The sequence below is a fragment of the Phyllostomus hastatus genome, unplaced genomic scaffold (assembly GCF_019186645.2).
Source record: "Phyllostomus hastatus isolate PE091 unplaced genomic scaffold, TTU_PhHast_1.1 phas_contig_1, whole genome shotgun sequence".
In the NCBI taxonomy this organism is placed as follows: domain Eukaryota; kingdom Metazoa; phylum Chordata; class Mammalia; order Chiroptera; family Phyllostomidae; genus Phyllostomus; species Phyllostomus hastatus.
Genome location: NW_025333498.1, coordinates 16,515,381 through 16,530,783, shown reverse-complemented (window position 1 = coordinate 16,530,783; position 15,403 = coordinate 16,515,381). Strand labels below are relative to the sequence as shown.

The window sequence follows — 15,403 nt, the reverse complement described above, 5'->3', positions numbered from 1 at the left end:
CATTACTGTGGTGAAATATTTCAGAAAGAAAAATCAGTATTTGCATATATTCTCTTTACTTAAATATATCTTCCTCAGACCTTTATCCCACTCCCTCTGCGGTATATGCATGTCTTCCTCTCTCTGCCCTTTGGGCTCTTTGATGAAGGCAATGATATTTTTGCATCATGTGCTACTGTGTACAAATAACGAACGCTGACTAATGACGGTAATAAGTGTACTGAGATAACAGGGAACTTGACAAGACAGACAATAACGAAGGTAAGATAATATGACAGGTACATCTTTGGGCACATGCTCTGACAATCTTATTAAAGTCACCGGAGTCCTCGCTCCTACTCGAGACTCTTCATCCTCTGAGGATGTTGACATAGGGTGTCACGAAGGTGAAGGATGACAGTACAGTTTGTCAATTAAACAAGGTTTTGAAAAAGATATGAAATATTACATATGTATCTCTCCTATTAATTTAAAAAATAAGCAGGACAGAATTAACACTTAATCCTTAATTAAATCGGAGAGAACAGATACATGATACAAGTGACTATAAAAGTCGCCTTTAAAGAACCAACATATCCCAAATGTGGGGGAAAAAACAATCCTTGGGGGTTAGATTACTGTGTGGACACATAAACTAAAGTATCAGGAGAGCAGAATTTTGAAAGAAGCGACTTTCTAAAATTACATGTTCTTCCTACGTAGGGGTGCTCATTTAACTTATTATTGTGTTGGGAGTCACAGGCCAGGCTGGTTCTTTACTTTGGGATACATTTTAGAAATATCAAATTTCTTAAAACATTAAGTCAGTAGGAAGGACATACGTGCTGGAAGGAATGAATGCCACCTTCCATGCAGCTGTCTGGCGGGGGGTCTCAAATTAAGACATTGGTTGGGAATCGGAGAATCAGGACAGGTTCTGCTGCAAGAGAGAGCCCAGGCCCCTCTTCAAGTGTTTAAGAGTGGTCACCCTACATCTTAATTTCAAAGGCTGGCCTGAGGTTTGGGTTTTTAAAAAATTATTTGTTTTTTAATTACATAAAAGAAATAGTACACTTACTACTTCTACTAATAGCCTCCTAGTGAGAGACAAATGTGTAAATCTCTTCCCAAATTTAAACTACTAAGATTTAATTCCATAAAAGAAATAGACCACCCAATAAATTCTACTAACAGCCTCCAAGTAAGAAAGACAAACTTCCAAATATCTCTCCAAATTTTAAAGCAACAAAAGCAAAGATAGACATGGAGACTCCATGTAATGATAAATCTTCCACACAGCAAAGGAAACCACCAGTGGAGTTAAAAGGCAACCTACAGCTGGATCACAAGGTAGTCTTATTTTTACGTTCTCTGAGGAACCTCCATACTGTTTTTCTTAATTGCTGTATCAATTTACATTTGCACCAACAGTGCAGAAGGGTTCCCTTTTCTCCACATCCTCATCAACACTGGCCATCTTTTGTCTTTTTGATAAAAGCCATTCTCACCATAGTGAGATGATGTCTCACTATGGTTTTGATTTGTATTTCCTTAATGACTAGATTATGTTGAGCAGCTTTTCATATACCTGTTGGCAATTTGTAAAATCTTCTTTTGAGAATGTCTGTTCAAGGTCTTTGTCCATTTTAAAATTGGATATTTGACTTTTGCTATTGAGTTGTATGAGTTCTTCTTTTTTTATTTAAAGATCTTATTTATTTATTTTTAGAGAGGGAAGGGAGGGAGGAAGAGAGTGAGAAACATCAATGTGCAGTTGCTGGGGGCCATGGCCTGCAACCCAGGCATGTGCCCTGACTGGGAATCGAACCTGTGATGTTTTGGTTCGCAGCCTGTGCTCAACCCACTGAGCTACGCCAGTCCTGGCATGAGTTCTTTATATATTTTGGACACTAACACCTTATTAGATATATGCTTTGCATATATTTTCTCCTGTTCTATAGGTTGCCTTTTAGTCTGTTGACTTTTTCCTTTTCTGTATAGAAGCTTTTTAGTTTGATGGAATACCACTTGTCTTCTTTTTTTTTTTTTTTGCTTTTATTGCCCATCCTTTGCTGTCATCCAAAAACCCACTGCCCAGACCAGTGTCAAGAAACTTTCTATGTTTTCTTCTGGTAGTTTTGGGGGCTACAGGGCTTATATTTAAGTCTTTATTCTGATTTTTTAATTGATTTTTGACATAAGGGACCAATTTTATTCTTTTGCATGTGGATATCAAGTTTTCCCAACAGCATTTATTGAGGAGACTGTTCTTTCCCCATACTGTTTTTGGTGCCCTTGTTGAAGATCAGTTGACTACAGATGCATGGATTTTTTTTTCCTGGGCTTTCTATTCTGTTCCATTGGTCTGTATGTCTGTTTTAATACTGTTTTGATTACTATAGCTTTATAATATATTTTGAAATCAGGAAGTGTGATGTTTCTAGCTTTGTTCTTCTTGCTTAATGTTGCTCTGGCTATTTGGGGTCTTTTGTGGTTCCATATGAATTTTAGGATTGTCTTTTCTATTTCTGTAAAGTGTGTCACTGAGGTTTTGATAAGAATTGCATTGATTCTGTAGATCACTTTGGGTAGAATGACCATATTAGCAATATTCTTCCAACCCATGAAATCATGGGTTTCTCTTGAGTTAAGTATAGCATTTTAAATTCTCCAGCCCCATAAAATATCTGTGAAGAAGTATAAACAACTATGTGCCAACCAGCAAGAACCTTGTGAAATGTTTCTTTGGGGATTATCAATGGTAGACAGTAACCTTTCCAATGGCCTTAATGATCTAGATTTGCACTTGAGGTGTCATAACCAGCCCCCTGCCAGAATTACAAGCCATAGGAAGGACAGACAGGGCTCAGATCGAGAGGGCCACAGTGCTGAGGGGGAGTACCGAGGCCTGGGTGGAAGTGCGTGCTGAGCACCAGCAGGGGCAGATGTAAAAAGCAGAGTAGTGTGTGTTCACTGTTTTTGGCTTCCACAGCATCTGATAAGTATTCTGCCAGACAGCAACGGAAACACAGTGACTACAGCGACTTCACATGGTCTTGTCTAATCTCCTGGCTTCATCGGCCTTCTACAAGTCTGACTGCCCTAAGCAGAAATAATCCCCATTCCACACTGATCTTTATTTTTATCTTTTCTTGCAAGTCACCCACATTAAGAATCAGGACTTGCATGCGTGTATACACACATACATATATATGTGTATAATAAACCTATTTGGAGAAAAACATTATTCCTTTAAAATGTTAATTTTGGACACTCCATGTTCATATATATAGGAGAAGCAATGGTGAGCAACATCATAGCTAAAGCTTAATAATATGATACCCCAGGTTGTCTTTTCCATTTCATCATATTGCATTTAACTTATTTTATATTACTGTTAATTCAAAACAATATTCAAATTTCTAAGCACTTAAAATGTGAACACAGACACTGCTGTCAAGTATAAGATAACATGATATTTGGGTTTTATTTCATTTAAACTCACATGAGTTTGATTTTTAAAAAGCCCATTTGTAGCCCTGGCTGGCATAGCTCAGTGGATTGAGCATGGGCTGCGAACCAAAGCATCACAGGTTCAATTCCCAGTCAGGGCACATGCCTGGGTTGCAGGCCACGGTCCCCAGCAACTGCACATTGATGTTTCTCTCTCTCTCTTTCTCCCTCCCTTCCCTCTCTAAAAATAAATAAATAAATCTTTTTAAAAATTCTGAAAAAGAAAGCCCATTTGTAACAACACAGGTCTTAAGATGAGAAGAATCTACTTTTGTGTTGGAATTTCCAGCTGCCATGAGAAGTGGTTTCAAAATAACCACCACCACCACCAAAGTCCCCATGTCACACTGTGTGCTCATTTACTAGTCATTCAGCAGAGGCTGCTCAAGCTTCCATAAGGCATCTTATTAATATGAGACGTGGGGACAGGTGAAGGCAGAATGGAGGGAGAAGAGAAGCCGGGGACATGGGAGGCTCGGTCCCTGATTATGACATTTCACTGACTGTTAATATAACTAGTTTAAAAAAATAGTCTTTAATATATAGTTTATTTTTGATTCTTATTAAAAACTGATATATTAAAATGTCTCTATATAGGCCTTGCTACAATTTTAATCATGGAAAACAATATACTAACAAATTGAATGTTTCTCATATAATTAAATCAGAGAATTTTACAGCTGTAAGACAACTTACGGACCATGTGGTTTAACTCCAAATTTCATACTACACCTATTTTTATTTGTTGGTTCATTTTGTATTCTCAAATGCGAGTCAAATGAAGATCACAGGACTTGAATTTGTCTGTATCCTCAAAAGGAAAGAAAAGACCACTTTCAGCAGGAAAACTGGCCATTCCTTCCCACCAGTTTATCAAATGCAGAATGTCTGCTCTGTTGGCCGGGACTGAGAGGTTCACTACTATTGCTTTATGTCAGTAGGTCTTGAATCAGTAACTTTATTAAATATTACAAGGTTCACCTTATAGTGTTTTCATTGCTGTATCAATTCACATTTCAGGATTCACTGCTTTCATATTACTTTGGCAGCAATTACATCTATTAATATGCCATCTTTCATTTACATGCACAATGCAAGTACCTGAAACTCTAAAATCAACCAGTCAGCAAAGACAACCTTAAACAATATTTTAAGTATCTACTCACTAAACTCATATTTTAAAGTGTCTACTCACTAAAGTTTTCTTTTTGTTTAATTTGCCTAAGTAGCCAGGTATCTGTTGTCATTATTATATGTAATCTTGATTTTATTTTATAGAGCTACCTGAATATACCAAGTGAAACACCAAATACTTTAATTTGGAGGAAGTAGAAGAAATACAGAGGATTATACTGTATTCTGTGGTGCATGAAAACACAACTGCTCTTATGTAACTAACGCTGCCTGGGAGCTAAGGAAGAAGCAAGAGCTTTCCTTGGTCCCCACAGTCATGCCCGGCTTTTCCATTGCATCGTGACCTCTACAACTGGGCAAGAAAAAGAGTCTTGGTGTGGATTCAGAAAAAAAATCCATTTAAAGGTAATGTGTAATAACAAAAGTAGTGGCTACCAGGAAACTCAATTTTTTTTCTGATGCAGAAGCAGAGGTTTAGAGAGATGAAGAAATCTGACAAGGTCACACAAATAACAAGCAAGCTCCTGAGGGCAACGGCTGGGGCTTCGTTGTCATTCTGTCCAGAGAGCCTCAGATGTGGGGCGTCCTCGGTGCTGGAGGGGTGCCTGTGTCTCACTTCTAATGTCAGAAGCTTTTTGTTTAGTTTCAAGTCTGCTCCAGAAATTAGCTTGCTCTCTCCTTCTCAAGTTAGGATGGGGACAGTTCTTAAAATGAGAGGTCGAGTTACAATTATTTTCTCTCTAAGTTATGTTGACAATTTATAGGTTAATATTCTTTTAAAAAAGTGGTATATTTATTTTTAAAATGATGCCCCCAAGAGAGACAATGATCTTCCTTGTGATCAATTCTCTATTAAATCCTTTAAGTAACAATAGAAAAAAAAAAAAAAGACCATGTTATATAACATAGCAAAATATATAGCTTTCCTATATTGTTTTGTTTTTCCCCTTCTAAAAAAACAAAAACAAAAACCTTAAGAAACAAGCACCTGTCTGGAGTTAGGCCCAGTTGATTTTTCTTTTTATTTCACCTTGGTGAATGCTTTCGCTAAAGGTGTAAGACACTCTTGGCTTCACTCTGAAATAAAATTTGGCAGCTGTTCAACACCACAGAGCAACGTTACATAACAAGGCAGTTCAAGAAACAAGAAAGAAAACCACACTGAAATGAGGCTTTGGTGCGTGGGCTTGTGGTTGGGCAGAACACACTTTTACCAACATAGAAAAGAGTCAATGGTGAGGCCATGTGAACAATTATTATGTAAATGCTCAGGGTTTTTCCCACAATAAATCTCCGAACTGTATGTGCTCACACGGCACAGCAGTGACCTTCCGAGTGCACGTCTGTGTGGGAGAGAGCTGCCTGCGCCACGGAGTCTGAATGCTTGTGGGGGTGTTCTCGGAAGCCAAGTGTGACCCCCCTCCCTTTCTCTCTCTTTAAAACAAAATAATGCCACCCCACAGAAACATTTTTTAAATAACAAAAAGTAATTTCAATGGAGAGAATCAAATTCTGAGACTTCTGACCTTATTAGCAATTCTAGAACACATGTAACCAACTCACCATCTAACACAAGCGTTATTTAGCATACCTTTTTGTTTTAAACAGCATGCCCAAGCTGGTTTTTAATATTTTAGCTCCAGAGAAGGAAGGAGAGTTACTTTTTAACATGATTTATTTATTTATTTATTTATTTATTTAAGAAAAGACAAGTATCTTTAAAACAGTGTGAGTGAGTACCAAGCTGAAAGTCACAGTGGGCCCGAGTCAGCACATTCTGGCTCCTCATTAAAGCCATGTGCTAGATTAAAATGGAGAAATACAACCAAAAAAAAAAATAGAGATTAGATGCTTGTTTATGCAAACCTTTGAAAAGACCTATTATTTACTTTAATCAATATTGACAGAAAGCATGTACAATGAACTTGACTTAGCACTAAAATGGCCCCCTTAATAGGTCAATCTGTTCCTGCTGAACATACCAGAGGGTACATCTTTGGAGACTTAAAAATCTCAGCCATTTCTATACAGTATGCTTAGTTTCTTGCTTAGGAACCTAAATGGTATTTCTGTGAACTAACAAACATATATAAACTTTGTATTTGCAAAAGGATTTACTTGGGATCATTTTCCTGATACAACCCCGGCAAGTCCAAGTTGTGTATCGGGCAGGAAGAGACTGGGGCCTAGTAACCTGCATGTGTTGTGCAGATTCGAACATGGAGGATGTGGGTGAGACGGGACACGACTGGCTGGAGGGTGAGGCCTTATTAAGATTGAAGAGGGAGAAGAAAATGTCACTTGGTTTACCTTGAAATCTGTACATAGTCCATACATTTTGAAATTCATATTTTATCCTGGAATAACCTGAATATCATAAAAATCTATTCCTCACTATGGTAAACAACAGAACATGTTGGGGGCTCTGTATTTAGCATCTGAGTGAAATAAATGCTGGTGTTAAAAACCAGGACGAATGGCAAATTCGGAATAAAATTTCCTACTACAGAGCCTGGTGCATTCTATCTACTGAATAAATGTTGAAAAAAGTAATAAACAAATGGAAAAGCAGGGTTTCCAGCTTTATCATGTTTTGAAACTAGATATTCCCAATATAAAAACTAATGACATGTTGTCTAAACTAAAAATACTCATGTCTCTGGAACTTCATCATAAAGTTGTTTAACTACTGGGAAGTTGCTAGAGAAATGCCAGTGCCTCCGTTCACTCAGTACATGGAACTGGGTCTCATGCATGGCCTCACGTTGTATGTTCTGTGAGTTAGGTTGCAAAAAACAGAAATTCAAATGCTATAAATACAGGCCAGATCTACAAACAGTCTGAATCAACACACCTATCATTCCGATGAAAGATGATTAAAACTCGGTTGGTAAAAGACAGTAACACGGTGAGTTAAAACCACACACACAAGGTGAAAACAAACACTCAAAACTGAGAGAAGCTGCCAGCGTCAGCAGCATCAACATTCCCATGGCAGTCAGGCTCCTTTCATCGTGGTCAATTCATGAACGGGGGAGAGAAGACAGAAAGGAAGGCAAATGCAGACCATCTGCTCCGTCCAGATGCAACAGCACATGACTCTCACATCCACAGCTTTTTACCGGAAACTAACGGAGATCAGGTCTGATCTCCCCTCAGAGTACCCCGAAAAGAGAGTTAGACCGATTTACATCACATAAAAACAACACCAAAAATATTAAATGAGACCTTTCAAATAGCAGTCAGTACTTTCACCACTGAAATACACTGATTAAACAGAATACGAAATCACCATTAGAGAAAATGGGGTTGGATTCCATTAGCTGTATTCTGCTTAAAACATCTTCATTCCTTAAACAGCAAGAACATTTTAGTCCAGTCATCCTAGTTTTAAAAAGACATCAGCTGATAGTCCTTTAATACTGTGTATTTCAAGGAATGTACATTTCTTTTCTTATAAGAAAAGGTTAAAAAATATGCTTACCTTAAAATTGTGAACCTTTTCATATTTTGGAATTTGCTCATTTTCTTTCAGAGTTGCTCTTCTAACAAGTGATGTCAACTGCGAATAAGCAAAGAGTTTCAGAGGTTGCCAGATTGTCACAGACGACTTTTGAGAACCCAGTTTCATTCCCAAGGCTGCTATCAATAAATCTTGCTGACGGCCCTCTTGTTTTGATTTGTGAACTGCAGGTTTATTAGTTTTCCTACCCGACCAAGACTCTTTGGATGGCATTTTTGGAATTCACAGGAAAGAATAAAACCTATATTGATCTATGTCTGTCGATGAACTCTGCTCAGCTAACAAATGAGCATTCTGCCAGCCAGCACAGAGCCCTGCCCTACAGAGAGCTGCAGAGAAACATCACAGAGGTGGAGGAGGATGATGAAGCACTTCTTAAAAAGAGGTCGACTAACCAGAAAAATTCTTCTTTCTTCTTTTTTTTTTTAAAGGGCTCTATATTTAAGCCTCTGAAAACTTGAGTCTGAACAGAAATAGTCGATGCTAACATACAAAACATTCAGCATCTCTCTATCCCTTTTTAAAAGCCATCCAATTCTGACAAATGATACATTTCTAAAAGCTTTCTTCTCTATTGAATGTATTAACATCCATTCTGAATGAAAGATGCCTACATACTGCCTGCAATCAGTTTCTAGCGACAGACACCCTGTGCAGCCCCTAGCTGAGGGTGGGGGAGGGGAGGGATTTGACAAGGAAGGCTGGATTAGACTGGTTACCGTAAGAAAGGAGACAACCAATGAAAATCAAGCAACAGTATTTAAGTACTGTATTCCTCAACTCTGTCTCTGTTTCTCCCTCCTCTCATGTAAGATTTTCTTGCTGGCTCAAGGAAAAAAGAAAACCCACAGTGGGAAGACAATGAGCAATGAATGAGTCATACATCATTACAAAATGGAATATATTGTTACCTATTAAAAGCACAGGCAAATTAACATGCAGCACCTGGTTTTAAAAAGAATGCACCACTGCCAGGTGAATTATGAAAGGTTGATCTATACCCCACTTTGTGCATATGGACTGGGGTTAGTTAACTAAAACCAAATTTTATTAAAGATGAGCAATAGCTGATATGCATTTTGATTACAAATAAAAGGAGTTTAACTAGGTACCATTTTCATGTAGAACAAGGAGCATGCATATAATACTGCTAACTCTCGAGGGGTCAGTTTTGTCTCCCTACCATGAATCAGTCATTTTGTTGCTGGTCTATACTTACACAGACCCATGTTTTAATTCTTAGTCTCAATATTCATTATTCAAAAAGCTTGAAGCCAGGACATAGTGGGAGCCGGCTGGGAACAACTCCTCATGTATGTACACAGGTCTCAGATGTGGTGTAACTGTGCTTACAGCAAGGACCCTTGGAAGTTTGTGGGGTACAAAGGGGGGTGCGAGGGTGCTCGTGGATTGAAAGAATTAATTTTGTTAAAATGTCCATACTACCCAAAGCAATCTATAGAGTCTGTGCAATCCCTGCCAAGATACCAATGACATTTTTCACAGAACTGGAACAAATAATCCTTAAGCTTATATGGAGCTACAAAAGACCCTGAATAGCCAAAGCAGTCCTGAGAAAGAACAAAATTGGAGGTACCATGCTCCCTGATTTCAATCTATACTACAAAGCTAAAGTAATCAAAACAGTATGATACTGGCACAAAAACCAGACACACAGCTCACTGAAACAGATTAGAGAGCCCAGAAATAAACCCATGCTTATATTGTCAATTAATCTATGACAAAGGAGGCAAGAATATACAATGGGGAAAAGGCAGTCTCTTCCATAAATGATGTTGGGAAAACTGGACAGATACATGCAAAAAAAAATGACCACATTTTCTTACACTAAATACAAAAATGAACTCAAAATGGATTAAAGACTTAACTGTAAGACCTCAGACCACAAAATTCCCAGAAAAAAAAAGTAAACTGTTTGACATCGGTCTTGGCAATATGTTTTGAATGTCTCCTTAGGCAAAGGCAACAAAAGCAAAAATAAATGACACTGCACTGGACTGAAAAGGTTTTGTACAGTGAAAGAAACCATCAACAAGATGAAAAGGTGACCTACTGAGTGTGAGAATATATTTGCAAATGATAGCTCCCATGAAGAATTACTATCCAAAACATATTTTAAAATCCATACAACTCAACATCAAAAAAACAAATAAAAAATGGGCAGATGACCTGAATAGACATTTCTCCAAAGACAAGCAGATGGCCAACAGACACATGGAAAGATGCTCAATATCACTAATCAACAGAAAAATGCAGATGGAAACCACAATGAGATATCACCTCACACATGTCAGAATGGCTATCATCAAAAGACAACAAATAAGTCTTGGCAAGAACATGGAGAAAACGCAACCCTTGTGCACTGGTAGTGGGACTGTAAACTAGTGCAACCACTAGGGAAAACCGTATGGAAATTCCTCAAAATATTAAAAATAGAACCACTGTACAATCCAGCGATTCTACTTCCAGGTAGTTAAATGAAGAAAATGAAAACAGTAATTCAAAAAGACATATGCACCCCTATGTTCATTGCAGCATTATTTATAATAGCCAAGATATGGAAGCAATCTAGGTGTTCACTGATGAATGGATAAAGATTTGGTGTGTATATGTATATGATGTATATGTATAATGGAATATTACCCAGCCATTAAAAAGAATGAAATCTCTGACATGGATGGACCTAGAGAGTATGTTAAATGAAATATATGTCAGACAGACAAGACAAATACCACATGGTTTCACTTATATGTGGAATCTAAAACACAAAACAAATGAACAAATAAAATGAAGCAGAAACAAACTCATAAATACAGAGAAGAAACTGATGGCTGCTGAAGGAGAAGGTGGTGAGAAGATGCAAAGACAAGGGGAAAGGAATCAAGAAGCACAAACTTCCAGTTATAAAGTAAGTCACGGGAATGTAGCATACAGCACAGGAAACACAGTCGCTAACATGGTTATAAATATGCATGGTGACAGGGGGTTATCAGACTTACTGTGATCACTTCATAAGGTATATAAATGTTGAATCACTGTTGTATATATGAAACTAATATAACACAGTATGTCAACTATAATTTAAAATAAATTTAAAAGTTAAAACAATTAAAAATAGTTTTTGGAAATACATTTTTTAAAAAAGAAAGCGGGATGGCTGGGTAATCCACTCAAACACACCTGTGTTTAAGAGCAGTACCTCTACTTGTCACGAAGGTGCTACTGGAAGCTTGCTTTCTCACACCGGTTCCTTAAATGTCTCCCATCTGTCTCCTCATACTATGGTAATTAAGTGTAAACCATTATGATTCTAATATTACACTGTATTTAAAGAATCTAAAACTCTCTATTTAAATGAATTCAGTCTATTTGCTTAGTGCAAACAATCTATCCCAGATTTCATAATCTGCAGGGGGTATGTGCCCAGTGCAAATTCTCATTTAATTAAGGCATGAAGAGGTCCTTAAACTATGCTAAGTATTGGAAATACTGAATAATTGATTTTCTCAACATTCTCCAATTTTTTAATTTACTTGAGTCTATAGTCCCTTCTTTTTTAAAGTTTATCTTTTAAAAAATGTCTAAGTTATTATAGAAGTTAATGTTTATATCTACAAATATTTTATTTCTATAAATGTATGCTCTCATGTGATTAATATGAGACAAAAAATGCTCCTGTTTCAAGAGGAAATACAGTGGAAAGAATTTTCCTTGCCTAACTTAAATTCCTCTTCAGCTGAGACCTAGATAGTCATGTGATGACTAAAAATATAAAGGCCAACTGACTCTTCAGTCACGTGCAAACTGAAGTGAAGCCACCCAGGTTCTTAGTAGGCACCTGATAAAAACCCACTCCAATGGCAAACTTAACTCTAATTTTTTTCTCCAACCATGTTTAACAAAATGTTTAAGTTACTAAGTTAAAGAAAACAATCACTCATATAACCCAGGTAAGCCTTCTCTTTCTTTTTCTTTTTTTTTTCTGAGTATTTCTGACCCAGCGTTTTTATTATAGATCATCCCCAGCCACTCAGGCTATAGTAAATAAAATTTAACCAAAGCATAAAAATATTAATGGGAGAGTCATCCAAGAAAAAGACAGACTCATAGAGAGCAGGCTGACAGCTGTTGAGGGGGTGAGCGTTGGGTGGGTGGAGGGATCAAGCAAAAAAAACGGAAAATGAGAAAAGCTCATGGACACGGACAACCGTGTGGTGACTGCTGAGAGGAGATGGGTACGGGGGTATAAAGGGTGGTGGACGGAGACTTGACTTGGGGTGATAAACATATACTACAGTGTACAGATGATGTGCCCTAACACTGTGCACCTGAAACCTGTACAGTTTTGTTAACCAGTGGGGAAAATGTAGACAACTGTACTTGAACAACCATTTTAAAAAAGTGAAAAAAGTAAATTAAGAAAAAAAGAAATACTGGATTAACTACAACTGAGGCAATTACCTAGGGTAGTAAGGAGATATTAAACAGCTCTGGCAAGAAAGTTCTTAGCTACTCCCAGATGGCTGGGGTGTGGTCACCATTATGCCTTCAACAACTGCAACTGCATTTCTATATTTTGCTGAAAAGCTCTCAAGTCATAAGAACTGCTAATTCTACAATTCAGAACCAGACAAATGTATACTATATGTCCATATCTATCTACTTAGAGAGTTATAGTAGCTATAGATTATGATGATCATTTACTGATTATTAAGTACTTATATGCCAGGCACCCTGTTAAACACTTTCCATACAGAATCCATCAAATCCACCAAAAAATGCCTATGAGGCATTTATCTTATCCTCATTTTATAGTTGAAAGAACTGAGGCCTACAGAAGTTTAACTTCCCAAAACTGTACAGCTAGCAGGCAGTGGATAAGAGCTGGGCTCTTGAACACTATACTATACCCACCCAAGTGAGAGGAAACTAGAGTCTGAGGGTAACTGTTTTCTTCTATCTATTCAAGGTGGTTTCTCTAGTTATTTTCTTTTCAATTTTGAAGAATAGTAATATAAGGCAAGACAGAGCCAGCGACAGTAACAGTGGATGGTAAGAGAGTAATAGTAACTAAGATCTCTAGACCTCAGCTTTAGCACACAGTACATGCAGTAGACAGTGCAGCCTTGTAGACTCCATCAAACGCCCCCTCCTCCACAAAGGCTTTGATGATTTGCACCAATTAGATGTGGTGTCACCCTTCTGTGAACCTCAGAGCCTTTCACTTGTTCATTAGATATGAGACAAACCACATTGTACCTTACATCACGGTTAACCTGTGTAGCTGTTTACATAGAATTTGCATCTTATATATTTAACATAAATCTTGAATCTAGCACAGTGGCTTGTACAAATAAAGATTCAACACACACTTCATTAAAAGAATAAAACCAAATGAAGGCAGCTATTTTATTGAGGGAGGGGGGAAGACAGTGTGTTATAATAAAAAAGATGGGATTTGAAATCAGAGCACTGAAGTTTGAATCCTGACCTTAGATTAGTTTGGTGTCTTGGTTTCCTCATCTACACACTATGGATAATCATACCTACCTAACATGTAGGTATGTTACTGGGAAGTTTATAGAAGATGAAACATAAAAGAGGAAAAGACTGTATGAAGACAGAAGACACTCACTAAATGACAGCACTTTGGGGGTGCTGTACCAAATGTTTGCTGCAGGGTATGCTGTGTAGTGTCAGACAAAGGTTTCTGCCGTCCAGGAGTTTGTAGCTTCACCCTCCTTTCGGCTTACACCATACAAACATGACTGGAAATTCCACCCTCCCCTTTATTTTGTGGTCTCTACCAAATTTCCCAAATTTTAGTTGTAATCCTATCTTCTAAAAGGTGTAAAATGACATGTATATTAGTTGAGGAGACAGGATTGGGACGGGGGTGGAAGGCCGAAAGGAAAGGAGATTCTCTGCCTTTGTTAAGAGACCAGGTAACACCCTGGCTGGCGTAGCTCAGTGGACTGAGCGCGGGCTGGGAACCAAAGCGTCCCAGGTTGGATTCCCAGCCAGGGTACATGCCTGGGTTGCAGGCCATAACCCCCAGCAACCGCACATTGATGTTTCTCTTTCTCTCTCTCTCCCCCTCCCTTCCCTCTCTAAAAATAAATAAATAAAATCTTAAAAAAAAAAAAAGAGTCCAGGTAACAACGCTGAATGCTTCATATCACTGTTCTATTTGTTAGTTACAACAATTCTGGAGGTGTATTGTATAGTGGACATTTTATGGAAGATGAAATGCTCAGAGTGACGCTCAAGATCATAGTCAGGAAGATCTGAATCCCTCTCTGTGTATGTATGTGTTGGCTTCAAAGCCTGGCAGCTGTTTCTGCTACCTTTAATGAGAGGAGGAGATAAACCCGAGGTGTTCGGGTTACAGTCCCCTCATATTCTGGTTCTATGAAGTAGAAGGAAATGGCTTCACTGCGTGGGGACAGGGCACATATCCCACAAGATCACTCTTGCTGGAAACACCACCAGTACTTAGCTTTTTATTTTGACTGGAAATCTTTGGCCTGTCTTAGACTCTGGCCATCCTTACACGGACATCGCTTCTGTAATGTTCACCTGAACGATGAAGAAACAGAAGCTCTGGGAGATTAAGAACCTTGCCCAAGGCCAACTGACTGGCATGTGGTGAGAAGACCACATATCTGTGTGACTTTCAGTCTGTGTCTTTTCTCCTATCCTGCCTCTCACATTATCTACGGTCAAATGCAATTTTTGAAAGGCTACCTATCACTTGAATAAATTTCTAGATCATTTATATTCTAGCATGCCTCAGATCACTAGCCATTTCAGTACTGCTTACATTTGAATTTACAGTATCTACCAGATTCATCATTTAATCAAAAATTTCCAAATGCATTTGAAAATAAACATTAGAGACTTCTATACAGAACTCTATAAATTCCTTAAGTTATACAGAGATCAATAACTTTTTATGTTGCACAGAAGCTCTTACATCTTCCCAGGTTCCAAATTTTTATGTTACTGGCATCAGTTACATCATAATTCCTAACTCAGTCTTCATTACACAGCTCATCTAGCATTAACTTAATATCCATGTAAACAGACAGCAATAAGGCATGCTGATGCATTCATTTCAGTGGACAATAAATTTAAATTACACTGTAGATACTGCCAAACTGCACAGTTTCACATGTCCTCTTATAAACATAAGACATTTGAAAACAATGCAAATAAAAAAGTACAGCTCTG

The 15,403-nt window shown here is 37.9% G+C and overlaps 1 protein-coding gene across 3 annotated transcripts in view; it reads right to left on the bottom strand.

Annotated features, from left to right (window-relative positions):
- CHN1 (chimerin 1) overlaps positions 1-15,403 on the bottom strand; it is a 159,943-nt gene that overhangs the window by 34,036 nt on the left and 110,504 nt on the right. For all 3 annotated transcript variants that reach the window (XM_045830448.1, XM_045830459.1, XM_045830467.1), the window contains one exon: positions 8,111-8,188. In XM_045830448.1, coding sequence (XP_045686404.1) covers positions 8,111-8,188 — 78 coding nt within the window. The remainder of the gene's footprint in view (positions 1-8,110; positions 8,189-15,403) is intronic.